We start from the raw sequence: 22060 nt of genomic DNA, 5'->3' as shown, positions 1-22060 counted from the left end.
CGTTAAAATAAAACAATTATCACGCCCGCCATGGAATGCTAGTAAATATCTCAATCATTTTTTATTCGCATCTTTCTTCATTTTTGAGTGTTATTCAGGGTTGTTGATTCCGAAAAATCAGCTGTTCGGATCTGATTTATGATTGGCTCACCCCGAGGGGGCAGCGCTGCAGACGGTGAAGACGAGAACCACGGTTTTGCCTCATTATCTGAGTCATTCCCTACCCTACTAGTTTCCGGACCTGTATGTAAGACCGTGGTCTATGGTATGGGGCAAACTATGTGCTTGTTCACTTGTTCTTCTTTGGATCTTACTTACATCATGGTCGTATTTCAAATTTCTGCAAATTCCGTTTCCATGCGTTTGTAAAGTGTAAAGCGGGATTGACTATTGTTGGAATAATCAATATGCTGTTCCAATTCATGGGGCAATCCATTCAGTTTAGATTGGTGGAAGTAAGCGAAAAAGAAAAATCTGAATTAAGCCAACTTATAAAAGTGAGTGTATTTTATGTAATACAAAATTCAATGATGAATTCAAATATTTATTAACAATTGAGCATCATGTTGCAGTTTCCAAGTAACCTTTCCCCTTACTGCATCGTAGCTCGATATTTGACGGTTGCCAAAAAAAAAAAAAAAATATACGACTCGCAGCAAAAATCTCAAATGCGCAACTCTCAGATTGTATAACCTTATCACAACTGCAATTATCTCACAAAAAGCACGCCTTGCGTATAAGGAATTACTTTTGAATTTTCTGAGGTTCACAAGTTTTTTCTGCAACTGTCATATAAACCTAACCTTCTCAAAGACATCCAACAAACAGTTTCCAGTTAACGATTACGTTCATCAATTATTGGTCGTTTGCAATTTTAGTCGGAAACTTGAATTAGTTCTAAGATATGCCAGAAGACTCTTTGGAACTCACCACATCAAAAAAATTATCAAAACTCTTGGGCACTGGTAGTAGCAAACCATATTCTTCCGTCAAGGAGTATTGCCTGAATTTTAACAAGCTATTTGTAGATGACAGACACCGATTTCTGGATCATCGTGAGATCTGTTGTGTATCATTTCATTGTTAAGAATAATCAGAGTTATAATCTATTTGGAATTCTAAATGTCAAATATGTGATAGATTTTATTGAGGGTACATTGCAAATCTCGTCTAGACCGTGATTCTTTAACTTGATCGTAAGTTAATTGACAGGTGCAATTTTTGCAAAAGAAATGAATGCCACTTGCACATTCAAAATTCACTAGATTAGATTCGTATATTGAACACCAGCTCTCGAATAAACCAAAGTGAATCTGTAAAATGAGATTTAGAAATATTCATTACATTAAATTTTTACTTCTGATATCCGGAAGATTTGACCTAGTTTCTATTATCTGAAATTGCAAATGTTTCATATTGGAATAGTTCCGTTTGTTGGAATAGTTAATGTTTCAAACTAATGTTATACTACGTTGTAATTACATGGCTGTACGAACAACCCAAGTCAACTTACATTATTTTAGATATCACTTTCTACCATACAAGTTTAAAGTTGACGATATGTTTTGCTTGGCTTGAAAATGTAGTATTTCTACATTTCATATGTATAGATTGATGGACAAATTATGCTGGAAAACGTTAGAATTAGATCAAAGTCACCAGTGTTCAATCATTTAGAACATTCCAATCATAAAATATTTTCTTCATTTGGTGATATGTTAGCTTATGTTACACGAAGTGCCGTAACTAATGTTGCTGGAGATATTTCAACGAGTCTCTTTTCTTTCCCTATCTTTTGATTCGGTTCATTCAGCCAATTTATTCTCAACAATGCATTGTTGGATCTGTTTGCAGAGTCCTTGTACTTTTATTATGACCCTCAAAGATCTTTCAAAAACGGATTTTTTTGTTCCAGTTTTTATGAGTTATAACAAAATTCAAAAAACAGTGAATACAGTTCTAGATCATTTACCGTGCACTTTTCTTAAATCATACTTCAAACATAACAATGTTTCAGGCCAACGGAGGAGTCGTATCGGAAAACTCTTTGATAAAATTTACTAGCAGAAATGCTCACATAGAAGACGGAGATCTATATCTTGTGGATTTCATATACGATTGCGTAAAGCAGAACAAGATCTTGGACATTACAAAATATAAGTAAGTTCACTGATACTCAATAATATGTTTTTTCCAAATTCGAGTTGCGTATTTGTCCTTCCTAAGTATAGACTGTTGGAATATTATGTATTAAGAAGTGCCCGCTAGAAAGCAAAAAGTGTGTTGTCTGTTGTCTGTTGACTGCCTTTCTTCTCTTTCCATGTTTTTGTTTATTTTTCTTTTGTAGGCTCTTGAGAGGCAGTACTCTCAATGCCGTGTAACGAACATCATCATAACCAAAACCTCTCCTCTAACCACTATACAAATTATTTCATTTAATCAATAAAAAATACTGTTATTTGTGTTTATCTAATTAAAAACAATAGAAGTGCACCTTTATTATCCTGAATAATAAAAAAATCCCAACATAGACAATCCATACAAACTGTATTTTTGATACAGTTTCCACATACAACTTGAAAATTTTTTGTTATGTTGCACAATCTAGGTATGGAACTAAGGGGATTGGATGTCCGATGAGCCAGTTATTGACAGGAAGCGCATCCTGCATGGCGTAAGTTGTTATAGATCATTGTTTTAACATAGTTAGTCAACGATTTTTTGGCATAATGGTAAAGTACAGTGCCAATTGTAGTTGTTACACTGTAAAACATTGCTTTTGGTTACTGCACAGCAAATGATTAAATTTTTTAATAATTAATTTACATAACGTAAATTCCAAAGAAATAGTTGGATAGATTTCGACTAAATTTTTGTGATGAATCAAGTATTTGGTAGAGATGTGTTGGAAACTTTTGAAACTTATATAAAGTCTGGTTACATATTTAAGTTATAAGCGTGACTCTTATAACTTAAAAGGGTTGCGGAAATAATAATTCCTGAGTCTCAACGACTTGGGTTGATGTAGAAACGATACTAAAACATTATATTAACACCAATTACAAATAATTACATAAATAATAACAAAAATAATTATAACACTTATAGTCACCTAAATCAACAACAATGTCGGTTTTGAGGATCGGGATTATAGGCTTAGTTGACAATGAAAAGAATAAATTTACAATATAATTTACAATATATTTTACTGAGTATCCACTATAACACTAGTGGATGTCTCGAGCGCCTGTCAATCACTCCCCTCTCTCCCGAGGCGATGATTCCGCGATGGTCACTCTTGGTTATCCTTTCCGTAACCCGTTCAGCGTGTTTGTTGTTTTTTAGAGATAAGTTTGGGTAAACAGGCCACAAACTTACATCCCCCCTTCCCGGAGAGGATTGGTTAGGACTCTGGGACGGGTTGTGAATATGGGACCATTTTGCTTTTGTGAAAAATATTTACATCTTTTTTTCTTGTACCGATATCAATTTCATAAATGGATTTAGATATTTTTTTTGTAATTTTGAATGGTCCAGTTCGGACGGGATCTAATTTTTTTCTATTTAATTTATTCCCATTTTGTATATACACTAAGTCATTTTCGTTATATTCTATTGCATTTGTGTGAGTGTCGTAGTATAATTTATTCCTGTTATGCGATTTTATGGAATTTTCTAATGCTTTTGCTCTATTGACATCTAAATTTTCTTTTGTGTTTTCATTTAATTCCTTTGGAATTATTGACCTGTCCATTCCCGAGAGCAAATAGTTTGGTGAAAAACCTGTAGAGCTATGTACTGTATTGTTATATTCACTTATGCATTGTTCGGCAATTGTTGTCCATGATTTATTTTGGTTTTCGTAAAGTTTACAGCGAATTCTGTTCACTAATGTTTGATTTGTACGCTCGTTTTGTCCATTGGAAAACGGACAATCTACCGCTGTGAAAATCAGTGTTATATTTTTTTCTTTCAAATATTTCTTGAATTCTTTGGAATTTATCCCAGGATATTGGTCTGTCAGAAGTGTTTGAATTTTACCTCTCTTTTCTATTATTTGGACTAGGTTTATAAAATCTTTTGCTATTTGTGTTTTTGAAGTGGAGATAAATGCATATCGAGTTAATTGATCTACCATTAAGTGCATGTACTTTTTTTGAGATTTATTTCCCGTGAAAGTTCTGTATCTTTGCAATTTTTTATGTTGAAATTACGTAAAGGTTCATGATCTGTGAATATTTTTAATTTTTGTCCTATTAAGTGATATTGCCAATATTGAATCGCCTCTTTGATTGCTAAACATTCAATAAATATAGCTCTTTTTATTTTTTGAGATTCTGACAACTTTCGCGAAAAATAGAAGACCGGTTTAAGTGTGTTATCTTCTTGAGGTTGTTTTAGTATTGCAACCACGCCTTCTAAACTAGCATCTGTATATATGAAAATTGGTTTAGTGGGGTCGAATATTGCTAGAATTGGTGCTTCACATAAACAACCCTTAACCTTATCAAAACTGTTTTGACATCTAGCGGACCAATCGAACTGCACATTTTTTCGCAAGAGATTGTGCAATGGATCCAAGATAATTGAGGATCTAGGAATATATTTCAGATAAAAATTTACTTTCCCCAGGAATTGTCTAACTTGTTTTTTTGTTTTCGGAATCGGAAAGTTTTTGATCGCTATTAAATTGTCATTAATCGGTTTTACACTATTGTTTGATATTGTGTGTCCTAGATACGTAACTTCTTTTTTAGCAAAACTGCATTTATTCGTGTTTAATTTCAAGCCTTGCTCATGTAAAACTTCCAATGTTTGTTTAATATGTTGTACTTGTTCGTCGTAATTTCTCGAAAATATCAGAATATCATCGATATAATTAATTGCAAAGGTGTCTAAATTGTTGTTTCTAATTATGGTTGAAAGTATTCGTTGGAATATTGCTGGAGCCGATTGTAAACCAAAAGGAAGACACGCCCATTGCCAGTGACCGTGGTGTGTGACGAAAGCCGTTTTATATTTATCTTTCGCACGTAATGGTATTGACCAGAATGCTGAGTTGATATCTAACTTCGAGAAGTAAACACACCTCCCAACACGAGCAATCAGATCATCAATTCTAGGAAAGGGGTAACCTTCTGGTACTATGAGTTTATTTAGTTCGCGATAATCAATACATAGTCGCGATTTTTTGTCTTCATCTTTCTTGTGTACTAAGGTCACTGGTGAGGCATATGGACTATACGACTCCTCGATCAATCCTAATTCCAATAATTTCTTTATTTGAAATTCTATTTCTAATTTATCGGGAATAGAGCACTTATATGGTTTTCTCGATATGTACTTATTTTCCGTTAATTTTATTCTTGCTTCGAAGTTTCTGACTGTACCTATATCGAACTTTTCCTTGGCGAAGACTGAATCGTATTTATTTAACACACCATTCAGACTATCTTCGTTATTGTTCGAAGCATAGTTTATTTTAACGCAATCAAAACTTTGGTTCGAACTTATATTTTGAGAAATTTCAAGTTTTTCGTTTTGACGCAATCGGAATGATTTTATACAATCCAAGCCAAGCAACAGATCTTCTTCAAATAAATCATTTTTCATTATTAGGAATGGCGCTACTTTTTCTATTTCAAATATCTTTAATTTCAAAAATACCCTTCCATTCGTACTTGCTACGCTGCCCATTGTTCTTATTGTTGAGCCCCCACTCATAGGAATATTCATTTTTAATTTTTTGTAAAATGTATAATTAATCAAGGACACATTGGCTCCTGAATCGTAAAGAGCAACTGCCTTTTCATTACAATTTACGGTAACATGTAGTCTTATAAGTGGGAGGCTATCTAGTTTTTTGATTCGGCAGATTTGATAATCGCTGATCTTGCATTTCTGCAAATTTCCTCTGGATGGAATCTATTTTTATAACCGGCTTTCTCGCAAATACGACATGGATCGAACTTTCGATTTTGCTTATTTATTTCTATACGTGAGCTGTTATTGTTTGATGTTGGTTGAAGTTGACTCAGACTAGACATTAAATTTTCTATTGTTTTCAATTCACGTTTATGAAGGTGTGATTGAACAAATTTTGGCAGGGCAATAACGATAAAATTTATTTGTGAACTGACGCCTAATTCTGGATCTGCATCTATTAATAGGTTTCTCTTTTTTAATGCAAAATCTAAATATGGTCCACTTATCCAACGAAAAGAGTAAGCGTATTCGACCTCTGACCACGATTTTTCCCCGAATGTTTCCAGAAAGGAACTTTCCCAAAAGCTCCAAGGTTTCGTCATACCATAAGTTTTGAAAATTGATGTAAACCAGTCTACGGCTGGTCCTTCTAAAACTAGTTTCAGAACCTCGGGGAATTGATTTTCTTCCACTTTAAATCTTTCACATTCAAGAACAAATAAAGTGAGCCATGATTTTGCGTTCTGATTTTTGTTTGAAAATTTTTCTAATAAAATGCCCTTCGAAATCAATTGGATCGGGGTTTCACGTGCCGGAACTGATAAACTGGATGAGTTTGGAGTGGGTTGGGGGGTTTCTATTTCCTCCAGGTAATAATCGTTGAATACTACGTTACCCTCTTCATCGAAGTATAACCTTTGCAGATGCGCATCCAGTGAGACGATAGCTTTTCTCTGCTTCCCTCTTTTATCCAGACTCTTGATAATTCCTTTGACCACTGGTAATTTGGCCAGCTCAGCATGATTCGAAATCGGTTGATCTTTTTGTTCAAAAGAAAAAATTTTTTCCTGTTCCAATACTTGGATGGATTTAACCTTGATGACGGTCGTCTTGGCATCCCAGGCTTCTGCGGCGAACTGGAATTTGACCTTGACCTTCTCCATTTTGTTGTTGATTTTTAAGTTATAAGCGTGACTCTTATAACTTAAAAGGGTTGCGGAAATAATAATTCCTGAGTCTCAACGACTTGGGTTGATGTAGAAACGATACTAAAACATTATATTAACACCAATTACAAATAATTACATAAATAATAACAAAAATAATTATAACACTTATAGTCACCTAAATCAACAACAATGTCGGTTTTGACGATCGGGATTATAGGCTTAGTTGACAATGAAAAGAATAAATTTACAATATAATTTACAATATATTTTACTGAGTATCCACTATAACACTAGTGGATGTCTCGAGCGCCTGTCAATCACTCCCCTCTCTCCCGAGGCGATGATTCCGCGATGGTCACTCTTGGTTATCCTTTCCGTAACCCGTTCAGCGTGTTTGTTGTTTTTCAGAGATAAGTTTGGGTAAACAGGCCACAAACTTACACATATATCTTGAATTTTAAACTAATGACCAAACACAATTAAATGAAATTTTTGGAAACACCATGTTATTCGATATATTTTGTCTTCTGGTTACAAAATAACCTGGTTTACCTGATAGCCCGACTAATCAGACATCTCGAAATTTAAGGATTGACCACTCATTTTCAGTATACGAAAATTCGCTGTTACTTATCCTTCATTATCCTGTGTTACAATATATTGCATGTTGTTGTTATAGTCACGTTACCAATTTCTTTCCACACCCATAGACTCACTAAACAACAATGTGAATAAAAATACATTCATATCCTTTTCTTCCTCGGTAGCATTCAACACTTCAAAAGCTAAGCCTTTTTGTCCATCTGACTAGTTAATTAACTAGTAAATTTTATTTTTGCTCGTATCCCTAGAAAGAGTTTTTAAGTGGTAAATATCTTTGTTATCTTTAGGTTCACCAACATGGATGCTACGTTTTGTCCTTCACATCAATCCACATTATTGGATAACAGCGTCAGAATACGAAAACTTGTTGACGATCAAGTCAGAATACAAAATGAGCATGATTATGGTGATAATATTATGAGAGAGATACGTCCCTCTTACATCCAATATGAAGAAATAGTAAGTTTGAATTATCATTTTTATTGGTATCTTGAAGGTTAAGGAATATGTTGACTATTACGTGATACAAAGATTAATCCACGAAGTAGTACTATTATAATAATTAATCCAAGTTGATCGTTTCATTATTTTGACTCAGTATCCACGGGAGTTTGCTTCTTTCGAGTTTTTTATGTTTCAATCATAAGGCAACTACAATACGATTTAGTCTGTACCACATAATTATGTCTCTATCAATTTCTATTTAACTCTTTTTTACGACATTTAAATTCACCGGGAATGAAATTCAATACGCCTTGAACAATTTAACGTCCATGCGTTTGCTTCTATTCCTGCAAGTTTTGAATTCATGAGTATCCATGCCCAGAATTAGTTCGTCATTGTTTTCTACTGAATTCTTTTTGCGACTAGTGATTGAAATCGTTATAAATTTCGAGAAAATCCTGGTTAAATATTCAGAATGTTTTCTTGAATCAGAATATAATTTCCTTAAATGTTTTATAATCAGACTCTCGTTACAATCACTCACTTCTAAATACTATAAAGACACCTATCAATTCATTGCAATTGATAGCCATTTGCTAGTTTAGAAACGTATTCCATTAGTCATGTAAGCTATTATTTGCTATCGTAATTTTGGAATAAAAAAAAACGAATTCGACTTGACTAAAATTTCTTATTGTTTCCAACCGTTTTCAGTCTACACTCGTTTACTGGTTTACTAGTTAATATTTATATTTCTCAACTTAAAAAACATAACACTGCTATGTATTTACTTCAAAATTATCGATAACGCGGCTTTTTTTACTTGAAATTAGTGGGGACGCACTTACCAACGACTCGTATTACAAACTTACGCCTGGTGTAAAAATATGTACTTCGTCTCCTTGGTATGCAATATGCAATTTATTGTTTTTGAATTAAAAAATTAATTTTGTCATTGTATTAACAATCTTCCGTTTTTATCCTCATCTTTTCATCCTCATCTTCAAACAAATGAAGATTGGTGACATTGAACATCGTGTTGGTGTTCTCAGTTCTGAAATAGTCTTACTATGGCTATAAATATGTCTGCTATAGGAAAGTTGCTATTACTTGGCGATTATAATGTTCGTTGATATAATTGGCTTAGGTTGGAAGATAAGTCAACTGCAATCATAATAATGTCAATATGTGCATTATCATATTTTTTTCATCTTGCTTTTATTAGCGCAAATTATTCTTGCATATTTTATTTTGGGTTTGTCGCGTTTGAATTTCGAATAAATAAACAAACTTTCATCGGGATAATGATACTCACTACTTTGTACAGCAGTGTGAGACTGTATCACAGACTAGTAAATGTTTTCCCATGCAGAATAAAGCACTGTGGAAGTTTGATGAAGCAAATCTCTCCACATAGCACTCAAAATAACTTTTTACCTTTGGCTAGGTGTTGGGAGTCGATCTCGATAAGCAGTTTGTAGTACCTGCTTCATCAAATGTTTACGGTAGTTACTTATGCAACGATAAAATTTTCATTTCCAAACTAAACTTTATGTCTTACGCCAAAGGTGCTGCCGACAACAGATACCGAAGGCTCCATACCAGACTCAATGTATTATCCTGACGAATCTCATTCACAAAACAGTTGTCTGCGGGCAGATAGTAATGTTGAAAATCAAGAAACGTTAGGGGGCGAACTGGTTACTGATGTTCCATCACCGGCGAGATTCGAAGAGAAAAGTTACGACGGCGCTTCAAATGAGGTGAATCCTGAAAATGGAAGAGATATCGAAAATATTCAGTAAGTTTCATTCCAAGATAGAATGCAAAGACTGAATACATAGTCGACCCACGAGGTTGGAGTTTGTAATATTAGCGTGCCATTGCATGGAAAAAAAATCGCGATTTTGCAATTTCAGAATTTCTTTATATGGGTTGGGCTTATAAAATAGTAAGTCTTCGCCAGAATCGCGCCGTGAGTAAAACTTTTATTGCAATTTCGGGAGGGGTATTCGGAAAATAATTTTTCAACGATTTTCGGGTTTTGATATTTTATTATTCTACATTGTTTTAGCTTTATTTTAAGCCATTACAGACTTCGAAATTGGCAAAGTTAAAAAAGTCATTGCTAAATATGTGTGGCACTCAGTTGCTCGAATCTGCAGCGTGGTATGTTATTACTTGTTTCGTAGGAGACTGCGAAGGGTTGCTGGTTCCGTGTTTCGTCACTGTGCTCCAGTTTAATGGAAACCTTTTGCATATCAGTTAGTCTGTTATTCAGTAACTTGCAGTGATCTATATTTAACTAGACAGCTGATGGCTTGAATTGCCGTGTGATTTTTGGAGGGCCTCGAAACAACCTCGTTATCATCCAGGGAACTGATGTAGTATGGTATGTGCATGCCTGAACTGCGGGTGGAGTATAAACACTTACATATATGTGGGATCGTCCCAATAAGTATCGTGTGCGTAGCTGTAGGGATAATCGCGAATAGCGCGTGCGCGTAACTATAATATAAGCGGGGCGAATAAGATCACGCGAGAGAATCGAGAGAGTCGAGAAGTTGTCAAGCGAGAAGCAACTGGTGTAAAGCCGATCCATTACTATCATAATTAAAACTTATATTTCATTATTAAAAGGTTGAATTTCTCTTTTCCCAAAATCCCACATATATGTGTATATATATGTATATTAAGTGGGTCCTTAACAGGGTTGTTTCTGAATTTTTATGCTTCAGGGGCTTAAACAGTTTCGAATTGATGAGATAAAAATCCCTGAAAATTTGAGCTCTCTATATCAACTCTAAGATAGTTCGCTTTTGTTATCGAAGTATCTTACGGAAATAATATGGGAAAAACTTTTTTTGCTTTTTGTAATGTTATATGTCGTTGACGAATACACGGTCTGTCTGGAAAGTAGTCGGACTGAATTTTTCCTGCCCAGACAGAGCGAAAAAGGGGGACCTGTTCGCATGGGTCAGGTTGCGGGGAGTCTTAGCTAACCAGCGCAATGGTCCCCAATCGCCTTCCAGCCTTTCCGGAGTATAGGTCGATTTTAACGTGGTACACTCCGAAGAAAATTCAGTCCGACTACTTTCCAGACAGACCCTGTATACCGACAATAATGAAAAATACATATTTTAATATAGAATACTCTATAAAGAAGCTCTGTTGCATAAAATTTGTAAATTCAAGCGTTTTGTATGTTAATTAACGTTCAAAGTTTGATTGATATGAAATTATCATTGTGTCAAGTATAGCTACGAAATAAACAACTGTATCATAAAATATATTACGTAACTCTTGTGGATCACAAAATTGAAAATGTTTTAATGCTTATGAAACCCAATCCGGGCCCATTTACAACTTTTTGAACACTAAAGTAGAAATATCCTCTTAAAGTTTTAGCGAAAAAAAGTAAATCGATTTTGAAAAATCTTGAAAACTAATGTTTTTTCAGTTTTTAAGAATTTCAAGTGGCCTCAATAACTTTTTTTATATAATCAATATTTTTAGAGTTATACTTAATTGAATTTCGGACATTTTCGGTTTCCGTATGTATTATATCAAATGATAACCAATTATTCAAACCGATCGGGGTTTGTTTCATGTATAAAAAAAATTTATAATAATATCTACATACTACTGAATGAAACGAACGCCATCCGAATTGAATTGTTAATTGTTGTATAAAATCCCAAAATTCACCTACTTTTTTAACCATTTAATTACATACACCTAGAATTTCCTTCATCATTCACCAAGCACAAGAAATGTACTACAAGTAGTGTCACACACGACTCAATGATTGACGCCAGTTTCGAAATTTCCAGCAGTTCCCAGGATGATTCCGACCCGATCAGGAGACTTGGCCGAACAAGAATAGAAGATATTCTCAGAAGAGATAATTTTCGATTGACTTCTTCCGACAGTGACGAAACAATTGAGAATGCCTCATCATGGATTGAATGCAGGCGAAAAAAATCGTACAAGCCGAGTAGTAATGATGATACGGCATGGTCATCGTCACAAGACGAAAAAGCAACTAATGTCAAAAGTCGGAAAAAAGATATCAGACAACAGCCAAGCTGCTCCAACTGGACAGGAACTAAAAAATTTGCATCCAAGAATAAACCTTCAATACAAGAAAGACTGACAAGAAAAAGTGAGAATGAAATAATTATCGCAACTGACAGGTATGTTGAATTGTTCATGACTCTGAACAGAGAATTGAAGAACGGAATCCGTTTCTGGCGTGGGGAACACTGCAGAAACATGCATCCACAGGGTGGAGAGGGGCAAAAGCAAAATGTAGTTGAACATATTCGTCGTCTTTCGATCAGCTTTTTAAAATAAAAATTTTAAGAAAGCTTAAGATAGCTGCAATTTACCGTTTCAGCAAACACGTTAATTAATTTTATCAATTATTGAATTGAACCTCTGTCTTTAAATGTAGATATTTATCACTTTCTGCCGATGGAAAACAAATTTGACTTGGCGTGGATTTCTGTAAAAAAAAATTCAATCCTTCCGAATACGAATTGTACTTTAAAGTAGATTTTCAAGAAATTTTATTTATTTGTTTATCTACAGGGAATTCTTTTACAGTATAAACAGTAATACATGTAACGTAATACAACAATCTCCATTTCACAATTTTCATTTCTTTTTCGTACATATCTATGAAGAAGCAAACTCCAAATGCGCCAATATTAAAACAAGTGAACAATCGTGATATCAGCCAAAAATTTGTGCTTACAATTAATTTTAAAGAAAGATTCTTTGCAAAACTACGAATGACAGGGTTCGTAAATTGTGGTTATTTTAAGATGATTTTAACGCAGGAGCCAGTTTTTTTGGAGATGCTTTAGGTTGTCAAATCGAATTTAACCGATTAAAATAAATATAAATTCAAGTTTCGCAAAACTACTAAATAGGCTACTAGCATCTACCCTCATCGAGAATTCCGCAGCTCATCAAATTAATTTGAACTAATCTAATAATTATGACTAATTCGTATATTTTTACGTAATTATGACTATGAAACACATGACAATCATTTTCATCCATTATATCATACAAATTGAATCAGTGGCAAAAAAAATTTCCATTACAATGTGACTATAGACAGTTATCTTCTTTATATTGTATTGAAATAGTTCTTTTTTCGAAATTTATAAATTTATGCTGAAATTCATACTACTGACACCATTCGTAGAAAAATCTATAAGGAACAACAATTTTTTATCTTTCATGTTTTGTGAATGTGAATACTTTTTGAATACTGTAGAAGTTATTTTACCAGGGGAATTACAGTTCAACAGCAAAAGAAAAGAACAAACCAGACAATATTTGCTAAAGAATTTATGTTTCTTTGCTTGCAGTGATTCTGATGTGTCAGAGGTGGGTCCCAATCGTCTTCCAAATCCGTAAGCAATACTCGTCTGACATAATAATGCATCATTTATTCACCTGTGATTGTTGTTGATGCTGTATTTTTTAAATTTCATTTTAGTACCAATAAAGTCCGTCAATGTAATAGAATATTACAATCGACAGCAAAACGACATCGTCCTATGTAAGTTGATACTTGACATTTTGTAATTGTGTGGGTTTGCTCGAAATTAAAATTTGGCCCTTGTTCGCCTCTCTTTATTTCACGTTAGTAGAGACCAGAATGGTCATATCCTGCTTTGAAAGCTGAGAATTTGGAGTACATCCCTGAAGTATTATGTTTTTGAATTGGGTGGCAGGGCATCATTTCGTATAGATTCATTCTTGTAAACTCCTGATTGACCTATTTACTAATAATTACACCATTTTCATTTCTACGTAAAACACAGATGATATGAAACGGAAATGAAGAATAACACTGGTGAATATGATCTTGTGCCTGAATAATGCATAATTTCACCTCATTCCTTCCACCTTAAATGTGAAGAAAATTATCATTATTTCGCATTTTCATTCTGTACCCAGAACTACGTTTTTCAGTTTTCCTAAGAAATGAAAATAGGTGCGGACTGTTTGGTAGCTACAACCACAAATTTTTTACAGCATATCACTTATCCACTTGTGAATCAACATAATTGATAGGCCAAGGAAAAATTCAAAATTCTAAGGGTAGTACTTTTTAGGTATGAGTCCGGAAACTTGATCTAAGGGTAATTCGCTGACATTGAATCGAATGGTAATAATAATTTTGCAATGAACTGTCGAGATCATTATAAAAAAAACGGTTAAACGGTTTAATTCGAAATCTAATAACTTTATCAAAAAATATGGACAAAAAAATTCGTAAAAAAGTATCTAATGTTTATCTTCGTATCTTCGAAAATTAGGGAGAAAAAGGTGAATGAAAATTTATTCTTAAACGTAATTTCTTTTCAATCGAATCAACACTGGTAAGGTAGGGATGCAAGATATGTCTGTCCTAAATATACGAATTTAATATTTTTTTAATTATTTGATTTTTTTTCACTTGAATAATTTTTGTTTTACTTATTTTTCAAATTAAACGGTATGAGCCTTTTTTATAATGATCTGGGGGGTTGATTGCAAAATTACTATCACCATTCCATTCAGCGGCATCTAATTACCCTTAGATCAAGTTTCCAGATTCATTCCAAAAAGCACTACCTTTGATGCTTATTTACTGGTCTACGATCGAAGTATGTTGCATATAAAGATACATCATGATGTTTATGCGATACAAATCCTTCAATTTGACAAAGTTTATTTTGTAACATGCTTTTTCTTTTTATGTTGTGGACAGACACAGAAATTTTGATAACTGGGAACAGCAAGAGATGGTAAATTACCTAATCAAAAACAGCTGTATCAGTGAAGCACGTGGAAATAGAGTATGGAAGCAGATGATCGATGAAGGGGTAAGCATGGAATATATTGTTCGTTAAAAGTAACAATCTATATGGTCAAAAGAAAAGCTTGTTGATTAATTTCAATACGAACAAGTTGATTTTAAAGTTTCATGAATTTTGGGAGTTTGTTTGCAAATTAATTCAAAGCTCATTGTGTTGCATTCGCAAAAACTCCTCCACCATAAGAATACACACAGTATTTTTATAGTCTCATAACTTTAACACAAATTCCTTAAATTTTTGGAAATTTTTGCAGCGGTTTTATAACACCTGTTATACTTGCTGTGATTCCTTGAAAAACTTAATCACTATTTATTAGATTCAGACGCTGTGAACTGGCAATATGTGTTAACTTCTTGCGCTTCTGTGGATGTCGCTGTTGAAACTCTTTCTAAAACTCTTTTTCGAAATTATAACTTGCGATACCATGATCTGTAAAACTTACTCCTCAAACTTCCCAAATTGGTTCAGTCCTAGTCTAAAGCAGTTGGTTACTCAAAAAAAGCACTGCATAAACGATTCAAAGAACAAAGAGCTGAGTCTGATTATTTATTTTTTAAAACATCAAGGAGTAACTGCAAAGACCTGATGAGTCACGTCTACCCGGCGTTCATCGATAAAACTGAATCCTTAATTAAAGCTGATATTGAGGCTCTATAGTCTTATTTAAATACTTGTAAAAGTATTAGTGAAACGCCTAGCTGAATGTACCTTGGTGATTAGGAGTCTGCAAGCTTGGGGGCGGCATTGCCGATTTATTTAGCGACCACTTTGCAAGTGTATATGATGCTGAAACTCTGGCTACAGCTCTTCCGCTTCTGGATGTCTGTTCCTCTAGCTTGGTGTCAAGCGGTGTGGATGTAAAGCGTTGCCTGAATTTGTTAAAGGATAATGGTAGTTCAGGACCAGATGGTCTGCATCATCTGTTCCTAAGACTTGCTTTGACTGTCTTGTGTTACCTCTTATGCTAATTTTTAATAGGTCCATGAGGGACGGATAATTTTCAAAAGTTTCGAGAAAGAGTTTCGTGACTGTTATTTAAGACGGAGGCTTAGAGTTGTGTTAAAAATTGCAGGACGATCTCTAAATTGAACTCTATAGCCAAGTTTTCGATATGCTGGTTAAGCGTAAACTCGTTTTTTATTCCAGAGCAGCATGGTTTTATGCCTTCTAAATTTACTGTCATTAACCTCGCGGTATACACAGATATCATTAAGGTAGTACCGTGATAAATCACTTTTCTTACAATATCTTTCAATTTTTGAATACACATAATTTGAAGTGTCCTTTATACGTAGGAATTTTTTTTAATAGTCCTTGCGGTACTAAATTTTGCAATATTAGCGATCAAAAGTCGTACAATTTACATGTATTCCCTATCCCAACCGTAGTTAGAGTGAGCATTTTATTTAATAACAGCCATACTTTTCTTAGAATTTTTTTTAAAAACTGAGAATTATTAATTGAGGATATAACAAGTAATTTTTTTCAAAAAAAACATAAACAAGCAGTATTCATTTTTTTGTAAATAATTCTTAAAGTTTGTTGCTTTTAATGATTTTCAAACTTTCTCTCATAACCTGACCCGTGAGAAATAGTGACTTGGCAACGTTGCCCTACGCGGGAAGTTTAAAATGCCATAAAGGCCCAACGAATTGAAATAAATGTCAGAACTTTGCGGGTATAGGTTACGCTACGGTTCAGTCTCCAATTATAACTAACCTCAAATTGATTTCATAACAATACATTTCTCTACAACACATGCTTGAGGGGCAAGAGATACTGAGTTAGAATGCAACGTTGCCAAGTCAGACAAAAGACACAATGGGAAAATTTTTATACTTCTGCGCATGTGAGAGGAGGCGCAAAGGTGTACTGTATCTCAACTACTTTTTACTTTAGTTATAATGTTTTATACAGGGGATATTTCTCTGGAAGTTGAGGACTGCTGCTATCACGGTACTACCTTAAGAGGGGATTTAATCACAAGTTTCAGATTGACTCCATATACACAGTTATAGTCAAGGCATTCCATAAAGTTAACCACTCACTGTTGCCGGGTAACAAATATTTCAGGACGATTATACACTTAAGAACGCACCTCTGCTGTGTGCTACCAAGAACAGAGACTTAGGGGTCATTTTGATAAAAGAGTTGACTTCACGATTCATGTAAGCTTTGTTTACGGTCCAACACTCAAGAAAATATATTTTGTCACGAGGATAGCTTAAGACTTTAAAAGGCTGAACGCTTTCAGGACGCTTTACCCTGCACTAGTGAGATCCACTCTTACTTATGTTACGATCATTTGGAGCCTGTATCATGCAAACTGCGACAAGTTGCTCAAGGCTGTGCTGTACAAGTTCTTGTGCTCTTTGGCTTTTATATTTGTGAGACCCATCTGTCTACGACCATGCTCACTCGAGTTTGGCAAGGGATGTTAGTTTTCGCACCCTTAAATTCTTCAACACCTATTTAGACATGATTTTTCTATTGAAAATCTTTAATAACTACGTTGACTATCCTACCATCTTGAATAATTTCACGCTACACACGCTGGGTAGGCTTCTGAGGGCAAGTTTCCAATTGTTTGTGGTACCCGTGGATGCGGATAAAAGACAGCACCGTGTCATTACGGACAGGCTAGGGAACCTGTTCAATGATCACTTTGAATGGCTCGATTTATTTGAATTTTCGATCTCCAGGTTTGAAATACTCTGCAGGTGCAGGGTCTTGCCTTTCGAGTAGGGTTTGGCTTACTGTTATTCTAATTTATGATATTCGTTCTGTTACACTTGCTTTTTCCTTTATCTTTAATTTTTTCTATATATATAAGTGGCCTACGTTACTTGTTTCTCTTTTTTGTATTTTCTTTGTAAGTGGGAGAAATATCATGAAAAATAAATGAATAAATAAATAAAGCAATCATTTTTTCTATAAATGATACTTTTTTGCTAGTCCATTAGTTAAACTGATTTTCCTAACTGAAAAATCTTCTGGTATGCTTAGATTGAAGTTTTCTTTGGAACGGAGGGAATTATATAAGAAAATATATTTCGCAGGTATTGCACCTCCTTAACTGGTAAATAATGCATTTTACGTCGAAAATGCAAGTGATATAATGTTTTAAGAATTTTTATTCCCACTAAAACAGTTCATGTAAACTTTTTTCACAAAAGCTGCTATAATAATCAAGTGAATAGCGCCGAACTAAAATTAAATCAATCAATTTATTGAACCAACTTTATATTTTAGAATTATTTCCTTAACGCTATTCCTGATGAAAAATTGACAAATAATACAATTTGTCACTGAAATTAAATACTCAAGAATATTGAAATGCCAACTAGTGGCCATTGCTACATATTCCATATTTTTCGATAAGCTGTACAAGATATTTCTTTGACATTGTGAGCGTCCTAAATTTGTGATATGTCAAACCTTATAGATATCTAGAATATACAACACGTTGACCATTTTTGGCTTCATTTGTGTTGAATGAAAGGTCAGTGAATGGAAATTGAAACAATGAGAAATTGTTCTTGCTTGCTTCAATATCTGTGCTGCACAACCATTACAGTGAATGATAAAGTGCATTTTGGTTTCAGCTGCTGAAGCACAGAACTGTTCACTCCCTCAACAATCACTTTCGGAGATACATCCTGCCAAATATTCATCTATATAGAATGAGTAAAGATAGTCGAGAAGAGTTCGACCTTCTTAAACAATAGGTTTCATTGTATCAAATAAAAAGAGCTATTATTTTTCTATGTTTCAAATATATTTCTGCGAATATTTGTTCATCCTTTCTAAGAAATTCCTCAATAACAGAGGCTGCGTTCCTCTTGTCTGCATTTGAATCGCCATCTCAGGCAAGGCATAATTTAAATTTTCACCATAGATTTCTTACGTTTTGATTTGATTCTGGAGCCAAACATGAATTATTATGGCGCTAGATTACACCTGCCATATATTTCATTGTGAAAATTAAATTTCATTTAGTTAGTTGCATAAAAAATATTTATTCAGTGAATGTCATTGATTGACAATTTGCAAACTTAATTTTTTGCAATTTTGCTCGGTTTCGGCTGGTTCCAGTCGACCATCATCGGGCCGTTTATTTACAAAACCAAGAAAATTGACTATCCTAATCGTTTTGGATGTGAATTAGATCGCGATCCAGGAGGTAGTGTGCAATAATTCGAAAAACAAAAAATTCGAAATTTTTATTTTCAACTATTTTATACAGACATATTGTAACGAAGGTGTGTTGTTTACACCCCATTATACATCCTGGCACGATAATGTTCAGTTACTCGGCCCATTAATATTATTGTAATAACAGTCAGTCTCCAGACTTAAATAGAAGTGCTTTGTGCCCAAATATATACGGTTTTCGCATATCATTCTTTTCTGTGAGACTTCTTTGACTCACCGTTCGCTTAAAACGCACGGAGAATCCATTCATCCTTTTAGACGCAATTCGTAGATTGCCCTTTATGTGTTTAGAAAAAGCATGAGATTATCAGCACGAGATTATCAGAACGAGTGGGAATGGGTGAGATTTGATGTGCAGCTACCTTCATGCGGTGAATCTTGGATAATTTCCGACATCCGCGGAAATAAACTAAGGGATGCATAAGCGCATACGCAAAGGCTTGCGCAATTTCAGTATTTTTTATTCTCATTTTTAAAAAGAAAATTTCGTTCTGATAAACTTAGGATTTTTTTTAAACACATGTCTGTATTAAATAGTTGAAAATGAAGTATCATTATTCATCAAAAAATATTGAAGCGACTAAACCGATTGTGGTATCATTCGATTGGAATTATGCGAAAAATGAGTTTAGAACCTCCAAAACCTCCTAAAAAAAAAAAAAAAAAAAAAAAAATAATACGTACGGTGTTTCTGGTTATGAGATAACACAATTTTGCGCCCTATTAAAATTTGAAATTCGAAAAAAGTTTATTTCCGATCCACCGTTCTGTACCTAACTTGGCTTAATTACGTTTTCATGGTGAGAAAAATGTGCCATTTAGCGGTTATTCAAGAATATTATTTCACACTTTCTCGTGTCGATGTTTTTCCGCAAAATTTTTACGAATAGCACATTATGTAACTAGTGCGTAAAATGTACACACGTGTTTCATCATACGATATTTTTTACAATGTCATGTGGAAAATCCAAATCGCAGGTCAATAATGAAAATATCAAATTCAAAACATTATACTGTCAGTATATGGGTGTAGGTTCGTGGGAGTGGATTCAGGGGCGAATTTTACGCACAGTATTGCAAAAAAAAATCTTATTTCGTTTCCAAGTTCTAGATTTTCTCGATGACAGTAAGATCTCGTCATTTTCTACGATATTTTCTACGTAAGACTGTAGCTGTTTCTATTCAATTTTAGATGTTCGTATGAATCTTCACAATTCTCCAAGAGTTCAAAGTTTATTTTCATTTTTATGGCCTGTGGATTTTTTTAAATTTTATCGTAGAAAACTGTCGACTGTCACTTTATATACGTACTTTCATTTCAGTTTTTGGAGTAGGTAGTTGATTTTTATACAGTTGTAGATAGATGTCATGTACTTCATCTACATTACAATTTAATGCAATTTCTACATTGTACGTGTAATTCCTCGTTACATTTCATCGTTTTCTACGAATAATCTAAAAATACATGACGTTTTCATACGAAAGACAATAAAATTCCATTATTTTTTCTGTTTCCGTGTTTTCGTCGAATATTGTAGAAATAAAGGGTCTAGCCGGATAAGAATGGTCAACCTATCCCCGCCGAAGTTTGCGGCGCCGATTTTTTCTAAAGTTCCTGACCTAAAAAACAAATACCTTGGGCAAAATTACAGCATTCTATATCGATTCCAAGGAGTCTGTCTGTTGAAAAAACGTGTTTTTCCAATTTCTGTAATTTTTAAAACCAAGAGACAACTGAATAATCTGAAAAAATTCTGAAAATCAGAAACATGTTAACATTTATGGAAAAAAATTTTGCGCATTTTTTTATGCTAAACTCTATTATTAATCAACGAATCTGCCTTTGAAAAAAATATTTTGTAGTGTATAGATTTTGCTACTATTATGACGAAAATTGACATGATTCTCTTCATTCCCTGCAAATTTTTTCAGATTTTTCGGCCGTTTCTTGGATTCACCAACTACAGAAATCGAAAAAACACGTTTATTCAGCATAAAGACCCCTCGGAATCGACGTAGTATGCTGTAATTTTGAAGGTCTTTTTTTTAGGTCAGGAACTTTACAAAAAATCGGCACTACAAAATTCGGTGGGGGCAAATTCACCATTCTTATCCGGTTCGACCCCTTCACTAGAGTAAATATTCTTATTCCAATTATCATAAGTATTCCAAATTAGCTCATTGTCAAGTAGCCCCCAATTATATGGGGTACATTGACCCCGAGAAGTTGGGGATTTACGAAAAAATAAACTGTCTCTATTTTATTGGAGATTGAGAAAATGGAATAACCGATGTTAGTGAAGAAACTCTTAGTCTTCGAAATAGATTTGTGGCTAAAATATCCAGAGAAGCAGAAAAATATTGGAAACCAGGGTAAGGTGAGGTAGGTAAAACAATTCTGAAAGAAATGTTTTCTTTCTATATTTTGTGTGTAGGGGAATTTGTATCTCAACAGTCAATTTCGGTAGAACATTGTCGTTCCGGGGGTAATTCTATTGCTCTGCACGTATCCACCAGTTTTATGGGATCCCAATGTAAAATTGAGTTGGTATTGCAGAATACTACGATCCCACTTTCAGCTCCCCTTCCAGACGAACCAAACTCTATAAGGTTAGCAGTATTTTTTGCCGGAAACTTTTACGCAATCATCTTTATGCGGCAAATATATAGCAATAGTTGTTTGTTATTTCGATGTACAACAAGATTTGCATTTAGCAGATATTTCCTTAGAATGCTGACAGCTTTTGCTTAGAATGATTGGCTTGAATTTTGATAGCAATTGAGGATACACCTTGTTCCAATATTGCTGACAATGCTTTGCAACCATTGCCGTATTTGTCCTCCAAAGGGTATAGCCGGGTTAATATGGAAAATCTGCCCCCGCGGCTTTTTTGACTCGCACTTAGAGGATCGATTTGGTGTCGAACAAAAATAATTCACCTAAATTTTTAGCTCTTTAACCCAAACAGTTTTCGAGATTTTCAAAAAACCTGTTTTTAGATTTTATTTTTATTTTTATAGTAAAACTCAGAACTAATC

At 34.1% G+C, this 22060-nt stretch overlaps 1 protein-coding gene across 4 annotated transcripts; it reads left to right on the top strand.

Moving 5' to 3' along the window:
• The first annotated feature begins 268 nt into the window (after positions 1-268).
• Positions 269-18573, top strand: LOC124182660. Of its 4 annotated transcripts, none has more exons than XR_006870831.1 (10): positions 269-497; positions 2018-2160; positions 2609-2674; positions 7766-7937; positions 9491-9723; positions 11759-12087; positions 13307-13351; positions 13438-13500; positions 14698-14812; positions 18412-18573. XR_006870831.1 is itself a non-coding variant. In XM_046570198.1 (10 exons), the coding sequence occupies exons 1-10, from the start codon at positions 408-410 to the stop codon at positions 18532-18534; spliced, it is 1341 nt and encodes a 446-aa protein (XP_046426154.1). In that variant the 5' UTR covers positions 269-407; the 3' UTR covers positions 18535-18573. The 4 variants fall into 4 exon arrangements, 3 of the variants coding, with proteins under 3 accessions (XP_046426154.1, XP_046426153.1, XP_046426152.1); XM_046570198.1 differs by having other exon boundaries at positions 11759-12118; positions 13307-13335; positions 13491-13500; XM_046570196.1 differs by having other exon boundaries at positions 270-497; positions 11759-12118.
• Positions 18574-22060: the final 3487 nt, after the last annotated feature.

Source organism: Neodiprion fabricii, chromosome 5, assembly GCF_021155785.1.
Source record: "Neodiprion fabricii isolate iyNeoFabr1 chromosome 5, iyNeoFabr1.1, whole genome shotgun sequence".
Taxonomy (NCBI): Eukaryota; Metazoa; Arthropoda; class Insecta; order Hymenoptera; family Diprionidae; genus Neodiprion; species Neodiprion fabricii.
This window is presented reverse-complemented; position numbering and strand designations above follow the sequence as displayed.

Excerpts from the sequence above, each read along its gene's own strand:
- LOC124182660 (XM_046570196.1), top strand. The coding sequence starts at position 408 with ATGCTGTTCCAATTCATGGGGCAATCCATTCAGTTTAGATTGGTGGAA. Across the intron at positions 2,161-2,608 it reads TTGGACATTACAAAATATAA|GTATGGAACTAAGGGGATTG; the intron begins GTAAGTTCACTG and ends TGCACAATCTAG. Across the intron at positions 13,501-14,697 it reads GCAAAACGACATCGTCCTAT|ACACAGAAATTTTGATAACT; the intron begins GTAAGTTGATAC and ends TGTTGTGGACAG.